The sequence below is a fragment of the Lineus longissimus genome, chromosome 1 (assembly GCF_910592395.1).
Source record: "Lineus longissimus chromosome 1, tnLinLong1.2, whole genome shotgun sequence".
Lineage (NCBI taxonomy): Eukaryota > Metazoa > Nemertea > Pilidiophora > Heteronemertea > Lineidae > Lineus > Lineus longissimus.
In genome coordinates, this window is record NC_088308.1 from 12,501,646 (window position 1) to 12,522,966 (window position 21,321).

General features: G+C 42.1%; 1 protein-coding gene across 5 annotated transcripts in view; it reads left to right on the forward strand.

The window, feature by feature from the left end:
• The first annotated feature begins 382 nt into the window (after positions 1–382).
• The window catches only part of LOC135488430 (multidrug resistance-associated protein 1-like), a 312,354-nt gene continuing 291,415 nt past the window's right edge, over positions 383–21,321 (forward strand). For 3 of the 5 annotated variants that reach the window (XR_010446979.1, XM_064773057.1, XM_064773042.1), the window contains exons 1-2: positions 527–566; positions 16,303–16,368. Coding sequence is in view for 2 of the 5 variants with exons in the window: in XM_064773042.1 (XP_064629112.1) it covers positions 564–566; positions 16,303–16,368 (69 nt within the window). In the remaining 3 variants the exon portion in view is untranslated. Of the gene's footprint in view, positions 459–526; positions 567–16,302; positions 16,369–21,321 lie in introns of those variants that run through there. The other 2 variants (XM_064773049.1, XM_064773066.1) reach the window with 2 other exon arrangements.

Consider the following 21,321-nt stretch of genomic DNA (forward strand, 5'->3'; position numbering starts at 1 on the left):
TTTCAAATCTGGTAAATTGAAAGAAATATTGGGATGGGATGGGGGGGGGGGGGATAGTATGCAGTCATAACTGGCACGAAAATCGCGTTTTTGGGGGCCTCGTGGGGGTACCTGCACCCCGCTTGCTATATCAGATCAATCAGCGCAGACTCCATGCAGTCACAGTCCCATCTCGTCGGTAGGTTAAACAAATGGACAAAAAATACAAATAAATTCAGCATTGCCCATTACCCATTCAAATCTCGCGCCACCAACCTCAAATAGATTGTAAACAAGTGACATAAAATGACGTGGGCAGTATACAGTGGCGCCATCACAAGAATTTAATAGGTACTATATAATTACCGATGTTGGAGGTTATGAATTGCCTACCAATATGATAGTACATCACATTGTAGTAAATACTTCACATGAAATAGTAGCGGATTTCGCCTCGCACCATTGGACTTCCTATATAGGTAGGCCCCTAGATCCAACTATTGTCTAGCTACTAATACTATTAGTATAGTATAGGCTAGTAGGCCTATATCACTATGAGATGACTGGTGGTTGGTAGGCATGCCATGGTAGGTACTTCCGTTCGGTACTCGTGGTAGCTAGCTAGGTAGGAGGCGCGGGGCGACTCCGTCCCTCAGTGGAACCCCCTTCATGTATTGTCCTAGTAACTATAGATCCATCCACTTGATTGGGAACAACGTAGGAAGTCGTACATGGGGCTAGGGAGCGTATGTCAACCTCCTCCAGGAACCAATGAAAATCCGTTATTATAATGAGGTAAACAATGACACGTGCTAGTCCGAACACAACAGATTGATCAGTAGAGCCCTACACACAGAGCGCGGAGTGCAGTGTGACAAACATATGGATGGACATGATACATGATGCGTGTCGGGATGATGGTAGGCCTATTACAGGGCCGTATTTAGAGGGGGGGCAGGGGGGGCAGCTGCCCCCCCTGTGGAATAAATGTTGAAAAAAAAATTTTCAGACAGCAATAAAAAGACAAACTAATCTTAGCCATAGCTTTACCAGCATGATAGCAGCATATGGCTAGCAGATGTTATCAACTCAGGTGCAACCCTTATAATCTGACCAGTCCAGTGCCCTGACCCTAGTCTTCTATTCTGACAGAGGAGTTTCATACAAGTCATATAGTAAAATCCCTAGTCTTCTTTCTCATAAAAGTGGTCCTTTTTTAGAGTAAAAGTACTGTTGATTCACACTTCCAAATGCCAGGAAAATGCCATTTCAGACCTTTTATTTTCAAATTTTTCCGGGGGAGGGCCCCCAGACCCCCCCCCGTTCGGATGCGCCTGCGGCGCATGCAGATCGCCTTCGGCGATCTATCCCACTGCCCCCCCTGGACAAAAAAGTTAAATACGGCCCTGTATTAGTGCTGTTGCTGGCGGCTTACTGGACTTTGCGCAATATTTCGCCAAAAAAGTATTCTACGCAACGGTCCCTAGGTGACTTTTCCTATTCATTATACACAGCCTGTCCATCCTAGATCGTGGTTACGTGGGGAGTAATCGTTGTAAAATTAGGCCAAACGCAAAGACAGTTAAACCCGGGTACCATTATGTTTACGATGCGAACAAGCCGTGTAAGTCATTATCAGCATTTTTTTCATTAAACATTTACGGGTACAGCGTCACAGGGAGCAGCATTGAACGGTAAACAGGTTCACATCATATTCAGACAACGGCTTGTAACGGCCATACAGGAAACGATCAAAAACCGACGATCACAACTATTCGCTTGCTGAGAGTACACATTACGCGCATACATTACATTCAGACATTTGAGCTTCCAAGCATTGAGAAATAACAGGTCATGTGCGAATTTGGCATGTAATTTTGGTAATTTACGTGAGTACATTTTCAACCCCGAAAAGTGTGAAGTGAAGTTATGCTTTTATTTAGTAAAAATCGGTAGGCATGTCCAACAAGACATGTCTCAGCTGCCTGGGTGGGTGTGGGTCATCACTCAAAAGTCGTTCTCTGCAATGCTCGCAAGCACTGCGTGTGTGTTTGATTTGTGTATACAATGTACGTTACCCTCTCTACTTCAAATGAATGAACCTCATAAGGGTTTGATTAATTAATTGTTTGTCGTACCTTCTTCGATCGAGGTCCGAACAAATTCATGATTTTGATTTTTAAAAACACGTATTCATAATGGAAAACACATCCATACTGGTGACTGACACCATCTATCCAACTTGACGTACCGGGGTAAAACATAATGGTCGCTCCCCCATTTCGCTCGTTTCGTTTCGTTGCACAAAGTCCAGTAAGCCGTTGCTGGCAATTAGCACTAGCAGCCGATTTAGGCCCTACTAGCCTAGACCTTGTTATCAACATCGAATAGACTAAAATGTAGCATTTAGCACGATGTGATAACTTGATTATTAACCTTTTTTGCCTAAGCCGAACTCCATTGTTTATTGTTTAATAACGGTTGTACAAGACACATGTGTCAAACAGCATGCAGTCACTCGCGAGTGAGGTATGACGTCGCAGTCATCGCTGCCTGAAGATGGCAAACTACAAGACTAGCACGTGTCATTGTTTACCTCATTATAATAACGGATTTTCATTGGTTCCTGGAGGAGGTTGACATACGCTCCCTAGCCCCATGCAGACCTTCTGTTGAAAAATACCAAGGTGCCTAACTTTTATTTTCATAGCCTAGGTGCGTAATTCTTGAAAGTCGCTGTTTGTGACTTGTGCCCGGCGGCCATGATTGATGATAATGAGAATCACGGATTCCCATACTAGGAGTGATTCCATTGGTTGGCCTTCTGAGTGACCCCCGACATCGACCAATGGCGTGCACTGTTATAGTCTGTGATGTAGTTACAATAATATGCCTATCGGCAGCGCTGCAGTCGGGATATCCAGGTGCGCGAATTTTAAAACTTTGAAGAGCTAGGCACGCAATTCAATGCTGGCAAAATGACAATTTGGCCGCGCAAAGGCGCGCAAGCGCAAATGCGCACCATTCAACAGAAGTTCTGCCCATGTGGAAGTCGTTGCGTTGCCTCACGTTATAGTAATGTAAAAATGCATGGTGACGGGCCATGTCGGTTTAACGGAATTGACGGAATCAACGGAAACTGGTCTGTAACTGATATAGCATGGTTCCCATCATGTTTCTCTATCGGTTGGGGGGGGGGTTATACTGCGGGGAATCCCGTTTGGGGAAATACCCGATTGGTTCAAGGTCTTTACACGAGATAGGAGGACGAATTCGCTGGTGTTGATCATATTGATACAAAAACCTTTTAAAGGCGGCCGCCGACTTGGTGGTGGACGCGGGTACATTTTAGACAACAACTCGCTAATCTAGCACACAAATGTAAAATGTCCTGCTTATTTCGTTTATGACCATTAGATTTTATTTTTATGACTTAATATGCTTTTAAACCTGGTGGACGCTGTTTAGTATGACCCGATCTGACAGGATATAGGTAGGACGGGAACAAGTCCATGAAAACAATACCTCGCAGACCTTTTTACAAGCCTGTCTGGGGGATCAATTTACTTCTCGATAACTATAGCAATTTATAACATTCTAATAGCCTGGGAATGTTGTATTTATTGTTAGTAATAACATTCTTTAATTGTCAAGCGATTTTATGCAGTTTTAGCATTGTTTCCGTAGAATTTCCGTCAATTCCGTTAAATTGACATGGCCATGGTGACGTGACGATGGCCAACACTACTTGAGCCCATTAGAACTTAGGTATAAGTTTACTGTCCGAGACTTTCTAAAAACTGATGAGGCTCTTTGGCTCACCGTAGGAGAGTCTCTACAATACCGCAGTGTCCGGCGTCCGTCGTCGTCATCGTCGTCGGCATTGTAACCTATTTCAAAAACAGTGGCACGTTTCTTAACTGCTAAAGCTATGAAATTTAAACTTGGTACACATGATCCCCTAGGTCAGATAAACTCTGACACTAAATTTCAGTCCAGTCTTATTCTTTTCGAGACCCGTGTCTTTGCCGTGTGTAAGAAAAACCTGGCGAGCACTTCCACCTATTGTATACTCAGCAAGATATGTTGTTAATTAATTTGGCGACAGATGCTGCTGGAGGTCATTAATTGCAGAAATCTAACGCTAACCGAACTACTCCCTTCATTTCCGACCCGAGTGCCACCCAGCGGCTGTTAAACATACAAATGTATAACACAACGTCTGTATTAAACCACGTCTGTATAAAACCACGTCTGTTTAACAATACGACCCTAATTCACAACCTCCGTAAATGGCCATGTCTATAATTACTAACGTCTTAAATTTTTTAATGTCATAAAGTCTAACGTCTTTAATTCAACCACCCAAATTTGCAACCTCCTTATAAAATTGGTAACGGTCATATAAAAATTGCAACCTCCATTTATTGCAGATATAACCGCCCATACAAAAACGTGAAAAGTGTGATATCTTGCTTAATACTGATTCGTTTTTGGTAAAATTTTTATGGTTGGTACTCTTGGCAAGAATGAAATAGGTTACAAGAAGTGTGATATTTCACTTATTAGTGACTTCTTTTCAATAAAATGTTTATGTTAGGTTCTCCTAGCAATGATACATCACATATCATATGAGTTTTTGATTTGACCTGCTTTTCAAGGTCACAGAGGTCAAATGGCGTAAATTGGTCGTTTGATTGTAACTATGGCACGTTTCTTAACCACTAAAGGCTATGAACTTGAAATTTGGTACACATGACTCCCTACGTCATGTAACTTTGGACACCGAATTTCGATCTGATCTGGTACTCAACTTGGCCACTAGGAGGCCAAAACTAAAATAGGTAAAAAGAGCAATATCTCGTTTGTTAGTGACTTGTTTTTGATGATATTCTTATGGTACTCGGTGTTCTCCACCGTATCTGGTTTAATTGGGGCGGATGTACTAACAAATATACTTTGAAATCATGCTAGAGCATGGCCACGAGAACGAGCGCCTTGGCACGAGGGCGAAGGGAGGTGTGGGGGGATCTCCCCCAGAAATTTTTGAATTTAAACATGCTTAGATGCGATTTCCCAGCACCAGGTATGCAGAATTCGACTCCTCTTCGCCTACAAAACATTCAACACCTACTGCAAATCTCCGATATAGGCCGCATAATCATGACGAACATGTACGTTGGCACCGCCCGCAACATTAACAATATTTGGCGGGAAGCTCACTGCGCCGCCGGCCATTGACGAATGCAATTTTAATAGGGGCGGGCAGCCTTAATTTTTAATGGTGTGGAGAACACTGGTACTTACTCCAAGCAACGATGCATCACATGTCATACAGATTTTGATTTGACCTATATGCTATACATGTACAATGTTTCTTAACCAGGATAAATTCCAAAGCACCAAATATCTATACGGTGAGCACAATGGCCGCTGGCCCCTTTCATTTTCAATATTCATTATTCATTTTTTTATTTAACCGTTTTTCAAATGAAAAACAAGATACGGAATACAAGTACAATCAAGTGTCTTTATTTAATAAAGTGTATGAATACACTATGGCCTGCTACAGACAATCAAATATGATGAAGATAAATCACAATCGCTTGTTAATTGGGTCTTCTTGGCAAGTGGCACATTGTGGGTAGAAGGCACTGTCATCATCTTCATCATCTGGCACATAGTCTCCACAGTGAATACAACAAGGCTGTGTGCAATTCGTCGTTCGTATGCCGGGCATTGGCCTCCACTTTCATGACATGTGGCCATGCACAAAGTGCGCCAAAATCCTGGTTACGTGACATCATCATCAACCCGACAATGTGTCAGACAGCGAATTCACTCACTGAGATTCCCCTGATATCATGCTGATTTCATGCCAGCGTTTGATGCTACGCATCTGCGTGATTCCTCAATATTTCTTCAATTCATTCAATCGCTTATTTTGTAACAATTCATCGTATAATACTGGATTTTTAATGAAAATACGTACGCGGCATGCAGAAATTATTTGAAAAAATCGGCGACCGGGGAGCAACTTTTGGTTCTGCGTTGTCCCGTCGCCATATGAGAGGACGATTCTGATTGGCTTATTGAAATAAATAGGCCAATTGAAATGAATAACTTGTTTTACATGACCGTGTGCCTCAATTTTCGGCGCTGCCTCGACAATTTTTTTATATTTTATATTTTTCTCAAAAGTCTTTTTTACTCGTTTTATACTCAAAAGATCGGCAGAGCGTGCACGCCATCTGCTGTCTCTTGATAGAACCTTGTATTGTAGTAGTTCAAAATGGCTTGTGGTATTCGACTCGATGACTCGACGACGCGATGGCTCGATGACGCGATCGTTGCTATGGATTTTGCTAAAATACGGAATCCCATGATCCTGGTCTCCGGGCTACCGCTGCAACAGCAGAGGTTTTAGCTCGGCCTTCACATACCCAGCTACGGTATGTGGAAGGATGTGCCCCCCCCCCCCCCCCCCCAGCCATGGCCACTGAAGATTGGTCCCCGCGATTGATTTTGATATTTAAAGGACTCGTGGAAGTTTCATAGCATGCAAAATGACCGGAGATTTAATTGACAAACAAGCTTCTAGTGGCCAATGTCAGATGTCATGTGGTAGTCTGTCAAGAATCGGAATTTTGCATATGTACAGTTTTTTAGACTCAGTCACTCAGTCCCTCTTCTGTCCCTTGACATCTGCCCCCCCCCCCCCCCCCCCCAATACATCAGCCCCTATACATGCTTTCCGAAATTGGTGGCTTGCATTGGAACTAACTTTTTCCCCCTTGTCCGTCATCAAAGGCATTCAAGTGTGTTGGTCAACCATGACTATCTCCTTTGTCCCTCCACCACAGGCCTAGTTTCCCCTTATGACATCACTATTTCGGACACTCAGCGCCCCATTTCTGGAAAGGTGTATAGGACATTTAATATTGCCGTGCTGAACGGATATCCAGAGCCAACCTTGTCTCCAGGAAATCGCGTGTCATTTTAACATTGGAATTTCTGCTCGTAAAGAACCTGGGTAGGAGGTTGATCTGAACCAGCTATATTTAGGTGTATTAGCTGTATTGACGGTAAGATACCAGTGGCTTGTATAGCAACATGGCGCATGGTTTTATCAAAAATGCGAACTTGTAGGAAACGAAAAATGGTCGGATAGATACGGTGAAAACAGCTGGAAAGGGGTTGGTAATGATCGGTTCTTTTTTATTTTCCTCCACTTATGATTCTATGTATAAATTACAGTCCAAGCAGTGATATTCTTTAAAAAGATTCCAACCGGATCGCGTCATCGAGTCATCGCGTCGTCGAGTCATCGAGTCGAATACCACAAGCCGTTCAAAATCATCTTGTGTTTTACTCTGCACTGTGTTGGCAAGGTGATCAGGCACTCCGTGCAGACATGGCAGGTTGCCATGCGTCCCGTCATTCGCACCTTTTTTTATCTATTTCTCGTCACATGGACGATGGTTTTCGTAATTTGCCAGATTGTTTGTGAGGCCAAGGTGTTGCAGCCATGGCTTCCTTTTCCAGGCAGGGGATGATTGTTCAGTTTTAACCACAGTTTTAATTGTTAGTTCATTAAAGGTTTTCTTCCAATTATTCTCGACCTTGACCTTCCATATTTCAGCTGAAAATATATATAAAATATAAAATATAAAGTAAAAGATGCCTACTCGCATATATTTTCCAAGGTGGAGTCATGTAAAAAAAAAAAAATTATTCATGGCCTTAACGTTGTTCCCAATCAAGTGCATGGATCTATTAGTACCAGCCCAAAGTGCTCTTTTACAAGCTGACAGGGTAGGCACTTGGGCTGAGATTGACTGCTATACACGATGGTGCCTATTATTATGAACCAACTTTGAACTGCCAGTACATGATGAAAACATAATTTATTCACATGAGAATTGCTGTGCATCTGACCTAGATAACACTCAAGCCCTCTAAAGACGCTAATGGCGTATTGTTACAATATTTTGTTCACAAAAGTGATTTTGTCAACCTCACCTGTTTTTACCGCTATATGACCCAGACTGGCCATCAGAATATTTCATTTTTGTAACAAGCCTTCTGATTGGTCGATAGGTGCCCGCCATTAAATTTTAGCAGATTTACAGCCCATCACTATCAGAAAAATTCATAATATTAACTAGTATTGGGCAATTCGCCTAACAGCAAATTGCAGACCATATCCCTGGTGAAAGTATTTTGTCATGTTGAGAAATTAGGTTTGCACCAGGATATAACCAGATAAATCAGAGGCAAATAACCCTGAATAACCAGCTGAATTAGGTTGTGACAGTAGGTGCATCATAAATACTAGAATTAGCGATGGTTCTGGGACTGCAACAACTCAGCATATGGATGGTCAGAATCCAGCAGACAACAAGCAAATGTAATCTGAATCTCAACATCTTTCGTATCTTTTGATGAGTTTTCTGGTCGAGTGAGGGAAACCAGTTGGCCATCTGATATGGCTGGTGGGGATGAAAGCTCCCAATGTTGGGACGACCAATAATACATTGCGTCTCCACAGTATTTATATTATAATACCTCCCTCCATGCACACATGGTTCTGCTGCCAATTTTTTTCTTCAAATGATCTAGGTGTCAATCATGCACTTGTGGGTACTGGCACCACGTAGGTAACTTCTGATCTGATCTTAAGTGGCAGGTTTTTGGTGCTTTGTCCTGGTGCTCATTTTTAAGATGACAAAACACTATCACCAGGGAAATGGTCTGCAATTGCTGTTAGGAAAGTCACAATCTGGGGACAAAAAATAAATGTGATTTAGACTTCGCATTCCTTTGAAGTGTAGGTTGCAACATCCCAGGCCATTGATGCATGCATGGTCACAACATAGGGGCAACCGGGAATCATGGCAAGGATTTTTACAACCATTCTGTTGAGGTGTAGATTGTGATGCGAGGGAAGTGTCTTGATCTCTACATAAAATTCCTTCGACATGGTGCAACAAACCAGTCCAGTAGATATATACATGGTCATAGCATACGGCATCGAGACAACCAGTATGCAAGGTTACGGCCAGGCCCAAGGGGTATGACCGATCAGCACTAAGAGTAAAAACGTAAAATGCAATAATATCTTTTTAAACTAACTGCCACAGTAGGTTTATTTATTCAGTCTTTTTGAAGTAAAAGTATTACAGTGAAAAGAACGAAATACGGCTGGAATATTATACTGGTTTGTCTTCGGACGGCAAATTCAGCACTGCACCGATGTCAAGGTTAAGACGGTTATACGACTTTGCCTCATCAGCTCCTCGTGGTCAAGGCTCCTATATCCGTGACTGATGCGGTCGCAGAACAGAACAGATGCTGATCATCCCCGTCACTGCGTCAGGCTGTAAAACAGAGCGAGGAAATATTTTAACTTCACCAGAAGTTTTATCATTCATTATTCAGACCAACAGACACTGAATACCTGCTAATAGTCTATGAATTTCATTGTCATAATTCAGAACAAACACTTATCACCTTTGCTGACAATATTTTCAGAAGGTGTGTACATTCGTGTGTCCATTTACACTGCACGTGTATACGTGCTTTACTGTACATTTCTACAGGAGTGAGCAGGATGTATAGAAAAACGATCTCCAAAACTGTTGCTTTCAGCACTCGCGACACGTTAAGCGAGGTTTTAGCAATTATTTTCAGTGAAGGTATATCTCATGTGTAGAGTCTGGGTGATTTTGAGACATTCTTAGGTGTATGAGGCGCACAGTTTGATGAAACTTGCCCGAATTCGTAATTTTTTGGATGAATGTATATCCGCCATTGCGGGGATCTGGAAACTTTCGGATGACAAGTTTGCCTCAAAAGATGGACGTGCTCCCTATAATCACCCAAACTAACAGCGAATATATATTCTTAAGATCCTTTTCTTGACCTCTGATGAGTTAATTTTGTCTGATGCAGTGTTTCAACACAAATTTGAGGGCGATTACAATCACGAAAAATTCACACTCACCCAGTCTAGAATGCGTAGACGAAATGTCTGTTGGCTCTTCAATGTAGCGGGTATCCTCCCACCTGTTCAGGTCGGGACAGATCAACGTTGAGCAACTTGCCTAATCGGTAAAAACGCGGGAGGCAGTGCTATTACCGGAACGGTTCAGAACCGGCGATTTTCATCAAAAATCACCCAAAAACTAAAAAAGTAAGCAACGGCTGCAAAAATAAAGTACACGTTGTTCGTTAGCAGGTTATGAAACGTAACCTAACCAAATTTCAGGTCGTTCCGTGCGGCAGTTTCGGAGATACGTGTCGAAAACCACATCCCTCGGGTCCTGGCGATCGGCTCAGTAAAAACAATAGACCATATCCACGGAGTTGTGGATATGGTCTAATAATAGGACTAGGAGCATTGTTTACAAAAACTGGTCTCCAAATCTCAAAAGTGGAGCCCCCCAAACCCTGTTCTTCTGACATGTTTTAGCCAGTGCATTGGGGGAATGCCCCCTGAAAGCCCTACCCCCCCATTTGGACTCTCAATAAGTCCTTCTGAGACGCTTATCCCGAGGAGATTGAGTGGAACTCCCAAACCATCTTGAGTCCTTCTGACACTTTTAGTGGTGCGCTAACCTCAACCATCATTCCCCTACCTTTTTATGGTATTGCTAATCCCAACCATAACGCTTCCTTTTCATCATGCTATAGCTAACCCCAACCTGCAACCATGACCTTTGATTTTGATGCTATTGCTAACCCCAACCATTACCCATACTTTTCATGCTACAGCTTACCCCAACAAGTCAAGTGACCCTTAATTTTGATGCTATCGCTAACCTGAACCGTGACACTTAGTCTTCATGAAATAGCTATTGTTACCAACTCACCCGTGAAAATAAATGAGGTTGGTGTACTTTTTTTAGGAGACACCCTGTACTAAATTATCTAATACGTCAGAAACCTAATATTCACCAACACCGAACTATCAATTTCAGAATAAATATAATGATTTAAGTGCAGGAGGGAAGTTTACAGATAAATTGACAATTGCAGAAAGTTATCCACTCGCTGGTCAATGTTGTTTTCATCTTTGTGAGGAGAGAAATGGCATGTTTGTTGATAAAGATAATCATCTGCTTCAAAAGACTAGCTGCGCGGCAGGTGTAGAAATGAACAAGTGGGTGGGATTTTTTTGGACTAGATGGAATATGTAAAAAAAATGAAATATTGTCAATAAAAGAGATTATCATTTCAATAATTTGACCTCTGAATACTTTATTTTCTATTAGGGTAAATCCAACAATAAAAAATGTAAACTTCGGGGCAAAAAGACCTACATTGACCTTTTTCGTCACGTCTTGTCAAAGTTTTTTTTCTCCTTTCATTTTGAATTTCCCTTTCCGTCATTGCCGCCACTTGCTCCAGATGCTGCCGGTACTTCGGTGCATTCCTTCGTTGAGTCTTTAGAGGGGTGGTAGGGGACGATAGCAGTGCATGAAATACTGGAACTAGAATTCCTTTCAGAAATGTTTTAGATTATGGACATGGATTAGAAATGAATTTTGTTTACATTTATATACATCATGTAACCATTAGACTCACACCTGTTGTGCGAGTTATGGTTCAACAAAGGTAGGCGCGAACCACTTTCAACTCGCCCCCCCCCCCTCCCCAAAAAAAACTGACAACAGATCGGGGAAGCCCAAAGCATGAATCTATAGTTAATCTCTAGATGTTAGGCCAAAAGATTAAAGACTAGCATATTGTCATTTTCATCCAACTGCCAGATATTTTGTTATCCCGATGTGAAGTTGGAAATGAAATTCAGTTTGCGTACATTGAACAAAACATGGCCTCTGATTTAGTGTCAGCATATTCCGATAGAGGGAACATTCCTCGTTATTTCAGCAGTGGTCGAGAAGTATGATAAAAGGTTGTACTCGGCGTTCTGCTCATTTGCGCACCTGGTGATGAGGTAGGAATAATTCATTCCTTCAAATGTCAACCTTGCCACCTGTCAGTGCTGTTCGATGAGACGTCGTAGATCTGCCGAAGAAGAAAGCGGTAATGATGTTTTCGTTGGAGTGAATCCCATTTGTTGTCAAAGAAAAAAATCGAAGCAATTTCATTCCGTATCTTCTTTAAATCCCGATTTATTTAGGTTCATTTAACCAAATTGATGAGATAGGATAGGTGTCCAGAGTGCTATTTTGAGTCAATATCAGATTTCACCATGAAAAAAGGGGTCACATTTTCAAGTACTTAACTGGCTGGACAATCCTACCCACGTACAGAACTAAGAAGCAACAAGCAAAAGTCCAACTTATAGAAATAGGGTTGCTTTCTTAATTCTGTTCAGGAGAAATTCTTCATATAATACATGCAGCGTGTGTTGGTCGGTTTATGAAAGAAGTAGGCCTCGGCCTAATTGTCACTGGCCCGTCACTGTCACACTGACTGTTCGAGGGCGCTGTGCAAAGACTTAGAACTTCGATATTTTCAAAGATTGTTTTTGGCTCACCGTAAGGGGAGTCTATACGATAACTCTCTGTCCGTCGTCGTCATCGTCGTCCGTCGTATCCTGTGGAACGTTTCTTAACCGCTTGTGCTACGAACCTGAAACTTCTTACAAATCATGGCCAAGGTCATATGTACTCTGACACTGAATTTCGGTCCGGTCTGATTCTCGACTTGGCCACCAGGGTGCTAAAACCAAAAACTTAAAAAGTGTGATATCTCGTTTATTACTGATTTGTTTTTGACAAAAATTTTATGGTGGGTACCCCTAGCAAGGGTTAATCACATATCATACGGGTTTTTGATTTGACCTACTTTTCAAGGTCACAGAGGTCAAACTCTAAAATTTCACCGATAGTGGCACGTTTTGACGTTTTGTCTTTATTCGTCCTATAGTCTTTAAATTTGGTATGTAGACACCTGTTACGTAGCTCTACATGTTGACAAAACATCAAACATCAGGTCGATGTGGCTACTTTTCAAGGTCACAGAGGTCAAATGGTGTGAATTGGCCGTTTGTGTGTAAATATAAGCTATGAACTTTAAACTTGGTACACATGACCCCCTAGGTCAGATGACCTGTGACGGCCACCAGGGGGCCAAAACCAAAATTTGAATAGTGCCATATCTCACTTATTACTGATTAGTTTTTGGTAAAAATTTCATGGTAGATACTCTTAGCAAGGATACATCACATATGATACGGGTTTTTGATTTGACGTACTTGTCAAGGTCACAGAGGTCAAATGGCGTAAATTGGCCATTTGAGCATAACTGTGGAATGTTTGTTAACCCCTAAGGCTATGAACTTGAGACTTTGTGTAAAGGACCCCCTAGGTCAGCTGACCTCTGACCGTGAATTTCAGTCCGGTCTGATTCTCAACTTGGCCACCAGGGGGCCAAAAGTGAAAACCTAGAAAGTGTGATATCTCGCTTATTAGTGATTCCTTTTCAATAACATTTTTATGGTAGGTTCTCCTAGCAAGGATACATCACATATCATATGAGTTTTTGATTTGACCTGCTTTTCAAGGTCACAGAGGTCAAATGGCGTAAATTGGTCGTTTGATTGTAACTATGGCACGTTTCTTAACCACTAAAGCTATGAACTTGAAATTTAGTACACATGACTCCCTACGTCATGTAACCTCGGACACCGAATTTAAATCTGATCTGGTTCTCAACTTGGCCACCAGGAGGCCAAAACTAAAATAGGTATGCAATATCTCGTTTATTAGTGACTTGTTTTTGATGATATTCTTATGGTACTTACTTCAAGCAACGATACATTACATGGCCTACCGACTTTGGTTTGACCTATATACTATACATGTACAATGTTTCTTAACCTGGATGAATTCCAAAGCACCAAATATCTATACGGTGAGCACAATGGCCCCTGGCCGTTTCATTTTTTAAAGGGACACCTGGGCATGAGATATGTTGGTTTTTCCTACAAAAATGGCTTCCAGCAGGACTGTTAACGTCACTGCACAGGATCATTGAAAAATCATTGAACTGCAATATTAAACTATCCACTAGAATAGAGAACGGGGTGTAACCATAGGCCTGCCTGAAATTCACAAGCCATGTCCAAAACTGCCGCGTAACACTGGCGCAAATCAATAGAGAGATTTTAAGATTTTGATACCAGAACGAGAACAAGTGTGTTTTTTTCTCTGGTTGACGTCACGTCATCAGGTCAAACAGATTGTTTCGTATTAGTGTTTTTAGACATACAGTATCTATCGTCAAAATACCATCTCATTCTCATTCTAGGATCAAAATCTTAACCTCTCTATTATCAGAAATCAGCATTGGTGTGATACTACGAGTTGCACCACATGGTGTCAAGCAGGGGTATTATCCTCCTGGTCAGGTAAATCTCATGCCAAAGTTGTCCCTTCAGGGCGTGGGATTTAGGTGAAGTTGACCCGGCATATGATGTGCCTATTCAATAACATGTACTGCCTAGCTGCCCTTGTGTATCTGTCTGAAAGCTGTTCTCTAATGGTTGATGCTAGTGCTGTGTCTCCTAGGTGGTTTTGGACAGAGCTTACAAATTCCAGATCTAAAGGCTTAAGGTTACATTCCATTTTGGTGAAGTCTTTATTGCAGTTAGATGATTTTTCAATAATTCTGTTTTGAGAAAGGACTACTGGTTTCTATTGTAGCATGAAAAACCAACCTATCTCATGCCGATGTTGTCCCTTTAAATCTCATTTTCGGACCAAACCCGCAGTCCAAGAGGAGTTTCACATTTCTGTAACCATTTTTACGAAATAATTTTTGGTACATTCATGTATTCTTGTAAATTACTTTGATCTAAACAGAAACCTACGTCGGTTGCCACTCATTTCAACTTGCCAGGCCACAGTATCAAGAACCTCAAAGCCTGTGGTCTAGAGAAAGTTAACTCAGAAACCACACTCTTGGAACGTGAATCCAAATGGATCTACACACTGCGTACTGCTAGACCTTTGGGACTAAACGCCATGAGCCAACTTATATCTATTACAGGAAATTAGGAACTACGAACTAATCATTTACCTTCCTGTTTATAAGACTATATTTATTCATAGCGTGGGATACAGCAATATTACGGAATAATGCAGAAATCATACATTTTTAATGCTGTATCCGTGAATCATTCGCTTGATCCGCCATATTTTCAGATGCCGTGTACACAATGTGCGCCATCTATCGTTAATCTCAAGAACTAATATTGTAAATATCAATAGGTCACAACCTTTTCTCCAGCCAATCAGAAGTAATGTTATGTAAACAAAGCCACGCGGCGTAACCGCGGACTGAGCACTATTGTTATGATCGTACTTAAAGCAATTCGCTGGTACGCGCTGTTCATTCCCAGTAGAAGGTTCAATACACCGAAACGTCGGACAGAATATATTACATTGTGGTGCTTGTTTATTTATTTCAACAAAATTACTTTGATGTAGTCAGTATGCACTGATTATGGACATTTTCCGCTGTGTTCTCCCTATTTCCACCCCAAACAAATTCATAATAAATCTTCCAAGTTATTTTTCATGTATGAATAAAATTTGCCAAGATTTTTTTTGATATATCTGCTATGTTAAAAGAAATTGGGTCCTATGCCCCTTCAATGTGGCCAAAACAACCTTATGTATCAGTTACAAAAACTTTTGAAAATATCATCATTGGCAAGGATCAATCCCACAATGTAGAGCATCCTTGTATGAAAAAAATTAACAACAGAGTGTGTAATTTTTTTAGTTGGCAAAGCGTGACCTGCTTAGAGGCCTACGTCACTCTTTGAATTTGTAATTGAATTTGAAAACTTCCAATTGCGTAAATACGTACTAAATATCAATTTGAGCACTGCCGTTGTGTGATCAGGTATTCCAATATGTGCCTTCATAGCCTAGTGGTTTAAAAGAGGCAATTATTTTTTTGATTAGCACAGAGGTGGAAACTCACTCTCCCAATATGTTTGTATTTCACAGTTTTGAAGTTCTGTGGCTGGAATAGAAAAATCACCCATCTCAATTCCACTTTCCTCATGACATTGTTAATACCTATTCCAAAATGTGGTTTATGCGTATCTTGGACGTTGTTAATTTGAATGTGGCATGACGAGGCGATCAGTCTGAAACATACATCGTCTGCTACAGGAAATGTTGTTTATGGTAAATACGGTCACGTTAGTGGTGTACCGTTGTCTACTCTGGAAAATGTCTCCAAAAGAAACAGTTTAAATCCACCATGAAAGAAATTCATGTTCCCCTGTAGAATTGGCAGTTTTCAGCCTTTCTAATTTTAGTTTTTCTCTTTCAGTGCCTAATTACTCATTTGATTACAATGGATACTGCTTTTGAAAGCTTTTGTGGGTCACCTTTCTGGGTAAGTGTTTATTTTGAGAATATATTAGGGCACTTTCCCCGAGATATATTAAAACAGGAGTTTTTTCGAGGTATCTGTAATAACAAAATTTTTCCTGTTATGCAAATTGGTATGCATCTGTCATAATATGGCCTAAGACATGAATGATTTTAATCTCACATATCAATATCATATCCTATTATCTTTTATTACTGTAAACTGCCAGATTTTTAGGGTGGTTTTGCGGATTTTGCTAATGAATTGATTTGCAAAAATATATGTAGCAATGCTGATTACCATTTCAAATTAATGTTAGTGCGCTGGGGTCGTTTGGGCACGCTCAACAGGTTTTAAAGAGTTTAGCCCAGTTTGGCCAGCCAGACACGACACAAGCAATTGAACTAGCCAATCATAGTGCAGTGATATCGTGTTAGAATAAAAAGAATTCCCAATCCACTTTTGAAAACAAAGTTAAAGGTGACCTGAAACGCTTTTATCAGTGTGACCTGCTATTCAGGTGTAAGTAGGCGAGGTTATGAAGCCCAATGTCATATACATCAAGAAACCTTCACTGTGTGATCTTCAAATGTACATCATTGATTTATTATGGTTCTAGGTAATAAAGGTACAGGAAAAAAGGTACAGGAAAAAAAGGTACGGAAATAAAGGTACAGGAAATGAAGTACAGGCAATAAAAGTACTGGAAATAAAGGTACCGGAAAAAAAGGTACTGGAAATAAAGGTACACAAAATGGCATAAATAGGTAAAAAAGTACACAATTTTTTTAGAATTTTTTTAGAATCTTATGTTCAGATTCGGCCTATGCCTTTTTCTTTTCTTGCCCATTTTCCTTCTTCTGTGACTAAGGTGGTGCCTTAAAATAGTTTAATACATTGTGGACAATTTTGTTATGGAAGAAGTTGGGGGAGCTGACCTTTTTTAACTACATTTATGTTCTTTTAAATTTTAAAATACTCGTGTCATATTCTTATCAGGGGCGGATCCAGGATCTTGGGAATGGGGTTGGGGGTGGGGTGGGGGGTGGGGGGGGGGGTGGCGCATCTGGCATCCTACCTTGCATTTCACATTAAGATTTTCACCAATTTCCCTATATAGCTTGTGTTTGGTCTTAAATCTAATAATGTGTCTGTTAAGACCTAATTGGCCAGGCAAATTCTTAATTTGGTCCAGTTCTATGATGAATGTTAATTGATTAATTGCAATTTAATGAGTTTAATGCGAAACAACATAGAATGAGCGGCGGGACACGCGTCTCATTGTTCACCACCAAATCTTCAGAGCCCAATGTGCAACGGTGAACAAACTCATCAGACAAGCACGGACTACCTACTACGCCAAAAAAGTTGAGGCATGTGGTCATGATCAGAAAGCCCTCTACAAAGTGACCAGGCATCTCCTTGGCGAGTCAGGTGGCTCTGTATGGCCACAAGCAGACTCGGCATTGGAACTCGCCGAGTCATTCAGCTCATTCTTCAGTGAGAAAATATCGCTGATCAGGCAGAATCTCGGGGGTGACGGTGGAAACACAACCTCAGACGTGTCCGTCCCAATGACTGAGACTCTGTCATCGTTCACGGTGACAACTGCTGCTGAGATCAAGGAAATTGTCCTTCGGTCTCCTTCGAAATCATGTACATTGGACCCTGTGCCAACGTGGCTGCTAAAACTGTGCATTGATGAACTCGCACCGACAATTGCAAGCATTGTTAATGCATCATTTGACAATAGCACCGTTCCCTCGGCCTTCAAACATGCTCACATCCGACCTCTCCTGAAGAAACTCGGACTCGATATAGATACATTGAAGAACTATAGACCTGTCTCAAACTTACCATTTGTATCAAAGGTATTGGAGAAGGTTGTGGACAGGCGCCTCGAGCGTCACCTCCTGGCCAATGATCTGCATGAGGTTCACCAATCGGCCTATAGAAAGTTGCACTCAACTGAAACGGCCCTGTTGAAGGTGCAAAGTGATATCCTCAGATTCTTGGACAGGGGTGATGCAGTTGTGCTTGTAATGATCAACCTATCCGCTGCTTTTGATACAATCGATCACAGCATCTTGCTGCAGCGGTTTCATGGCATCTTTGGTATCAATGGGTCTGCACTTCAGTGGATAGCATCATATTTGACGGCATTAGGAGAAATGGAGCAAGTCCGCTATCCGTAAGGTGGCAGCACCGTTCACATCGCCAGCCAATCAGAGGCCCGCAATCGCTACCATGGATCCCGCAACAACAAGTTTGGAATTGACACGCACTCGCGGCGTTAATCCCGATTATTGTCAAGTAATGTAAAGTGTGCTACTGTTGCATTTGTGAAAAAGATTCAGTGGGTTTTTGCTCGATTTGGACTCTGACGAAATTACAACATTCTGAAAATTGACCTCCAAGGAGTAACGACCCCCCCCCCGGCCAGGCCACACCCCACACCCTGCTAACAGGACCACACATTGGAGTAATCAGGCCAGGGTCACACCACATCCATGCACCACCGAATCATCTTCACGAAATTACAACATTCTGAAAATGGTCTTCCAAGGAATAACAACCCCCCCCCCCCCCCCCCGGCCAGGCCACACCCGGCCCACACCCTGCTAACAGGACCACACATTGGAGTAATCAGGCCAGGTCCACACCACACCCATACACAACCGAAACATCCTCAAGGTAATGTCAAGTGTGCTCCTGTTGCATTTTAAGGAAGAAGAATCAATGGGTTTTTCTTGATTTGGACTCTGACGAAATTACAACATTCTGAAAATAGTCGATTTTGAGGACCCCAATGTTCAACGGTGAAGTTTCTTCAAATACGCTCAAACTTGGTGGAGGTGCTCTATACGGTATCGCCATCTGCACTTGCTATCGGCAACTAAAATCCATGCAACGCGCGCGAAGTTACAAGCCTTCAAAGTCACTACATTCTCTAATTTTGCCATTTTTCAAAGCAATTCTAATGCATTTAGGCTTGGAAAATCGGGCAAATTTCACCGTCGATGTGTTCAACTTAAAATTTTCTTCAAATTACTTGAAATTTGGCCAGGGGATAGATATATATTATATCCTTCATGTCTGCTATCGGCAACTTGCCCCCAGTTCCCCTGGAAGCCGTGAGATGGCAATACCTACGTGCTCAATGTATTTTCTATTGACCGGCTGGTCTGCCAATTAGGTCAGATCGGGTCACGTCTGCGCATGCGCGGGGTTGAGTTTATGCTTTTCTCGTAATGGATAGGTATCAAACGGTACTGATTGACCAAGTGAAGTCCACCCCTATGCTGCTTAAGTATGGTGTTCCCCAGGGGTCAGTGCTGGGCCCGAAAATGTACACCATGTATACAAAGCCACTCAGAGATCTGCTGGGGGAGCATGGCCCAGATTACCATTTCTATGCTGATGACACACAGCTGTACAGGTCTGTGAGCGTAAGCAACCCACAGGATGCGATTGCTTGCGCTGAAACGAGCCTTGCGGCTGCTGGTACCTGGCTTGCTGACAACATGCTAAGGAAGAACGATAGCAAAACAGAGGTGATGCTTTTTGCTTCCCCACACATGCTTAGAAGCCTTGATCACGTTCACATAAATGTTGGTGATTGCCTGGTCAGGTCCTCATCAAGTGTCAGAAATCTTGGTGTAGTATTTGACACCACTTTGAGCATGGAGAAGCAGGTTGCAAGCGTCTGTCAGTCGGCTTTCGCCCAGCTGAGAAACATTGGCCATGTTAGGAGGTACCTTACTGATCGTGCGGCTATATCTCTCACCAACGGTCTAGTGTCATCCAGGCTGGACTATTGTAATTCGCTCCTCAACAGGCTGCCAGGGACTGTCATCGGGAGACTGCAGCGGGTTCAGAATGCTGCGGCCTGCGTTGTCACACGCACATCCAGGCGGGAACACATCACACCTGTCCTGAGATAGTTACATTGGCTGCCTGTGGAGCAGCGAATTAGATTTAAAACATTGGTGCTCGTCTGGACGTGCCTGCACGGTCGGGCCCCTCAGTACCTCGCTGAGATGATCAATGTCTATGAGCCAGAAAGGCACCTGCGGTCAGCACACGACCTATCACTTGTAGTTCCGCGTGCAAAAAGAACATACGGCGAGCGGGCATTTGGCCACTCGGCCCCCACGCTCTGGAACCGGCTGCCGACCAACATCCGGGCAGCCGCGACCCTTGAGGAATTTCGCAGATTGTTGAAGACAGAGCTGTTTAGTCAGGTGTGATCTTTTTATCTGTAAAGCGCCCGTGAACGAGCATTTTGCTTGAAACGGGCGCTATAGAAATATGGTATTTACATTACATTACATTACAATGAGTTGAATCATATTCAGATTTATGTCCAGGGGTTGCTGATAGAACTCCTCCTTACCGTTCAACTTTAAATCATATGGTTTCTTGTGCAATACATGGTTTCTTGTGCAATATTTCTATTCTCTTAGTTTACAATGTCTTCACCACATTATTGGAAAAAAGGGATTCCAGTTGGACTAATTACTGATTACTCAATTAAAGGTAATTAACATCATGGTAATTAACATCATGGGAAGCATAAAAATATAAGGAAGGGTCCGATAGTTATCAGAACACGATTGATGCAGACATGGAGTTGATCACAAATAATAAGGGGGGCCAAAAGCTTTGTTTTGATGGCTTTACGTACAACAAGATAGGCAGACTGCAACAGCTATATGTTGGCGATGTTTGAAGTTTAATCCAGGATGCAGAGGCAGGCTGAAATCGTCCCTTGCTATCAACAGAGATAACTTGTTGGTGGTATCACAGCATAACCATGATGCAGACCGTACGGTTGTGGAAATAACGAAGGCCAGAGCAACTATGAATAATGAAACAACTTGCTGCTATGACAGATACGAAACCGGCACAGACACTTGCCAGAGTCACTGCAACCGTGGGACATAACGCACAAGCTTTCATACCACAGGCTGATAC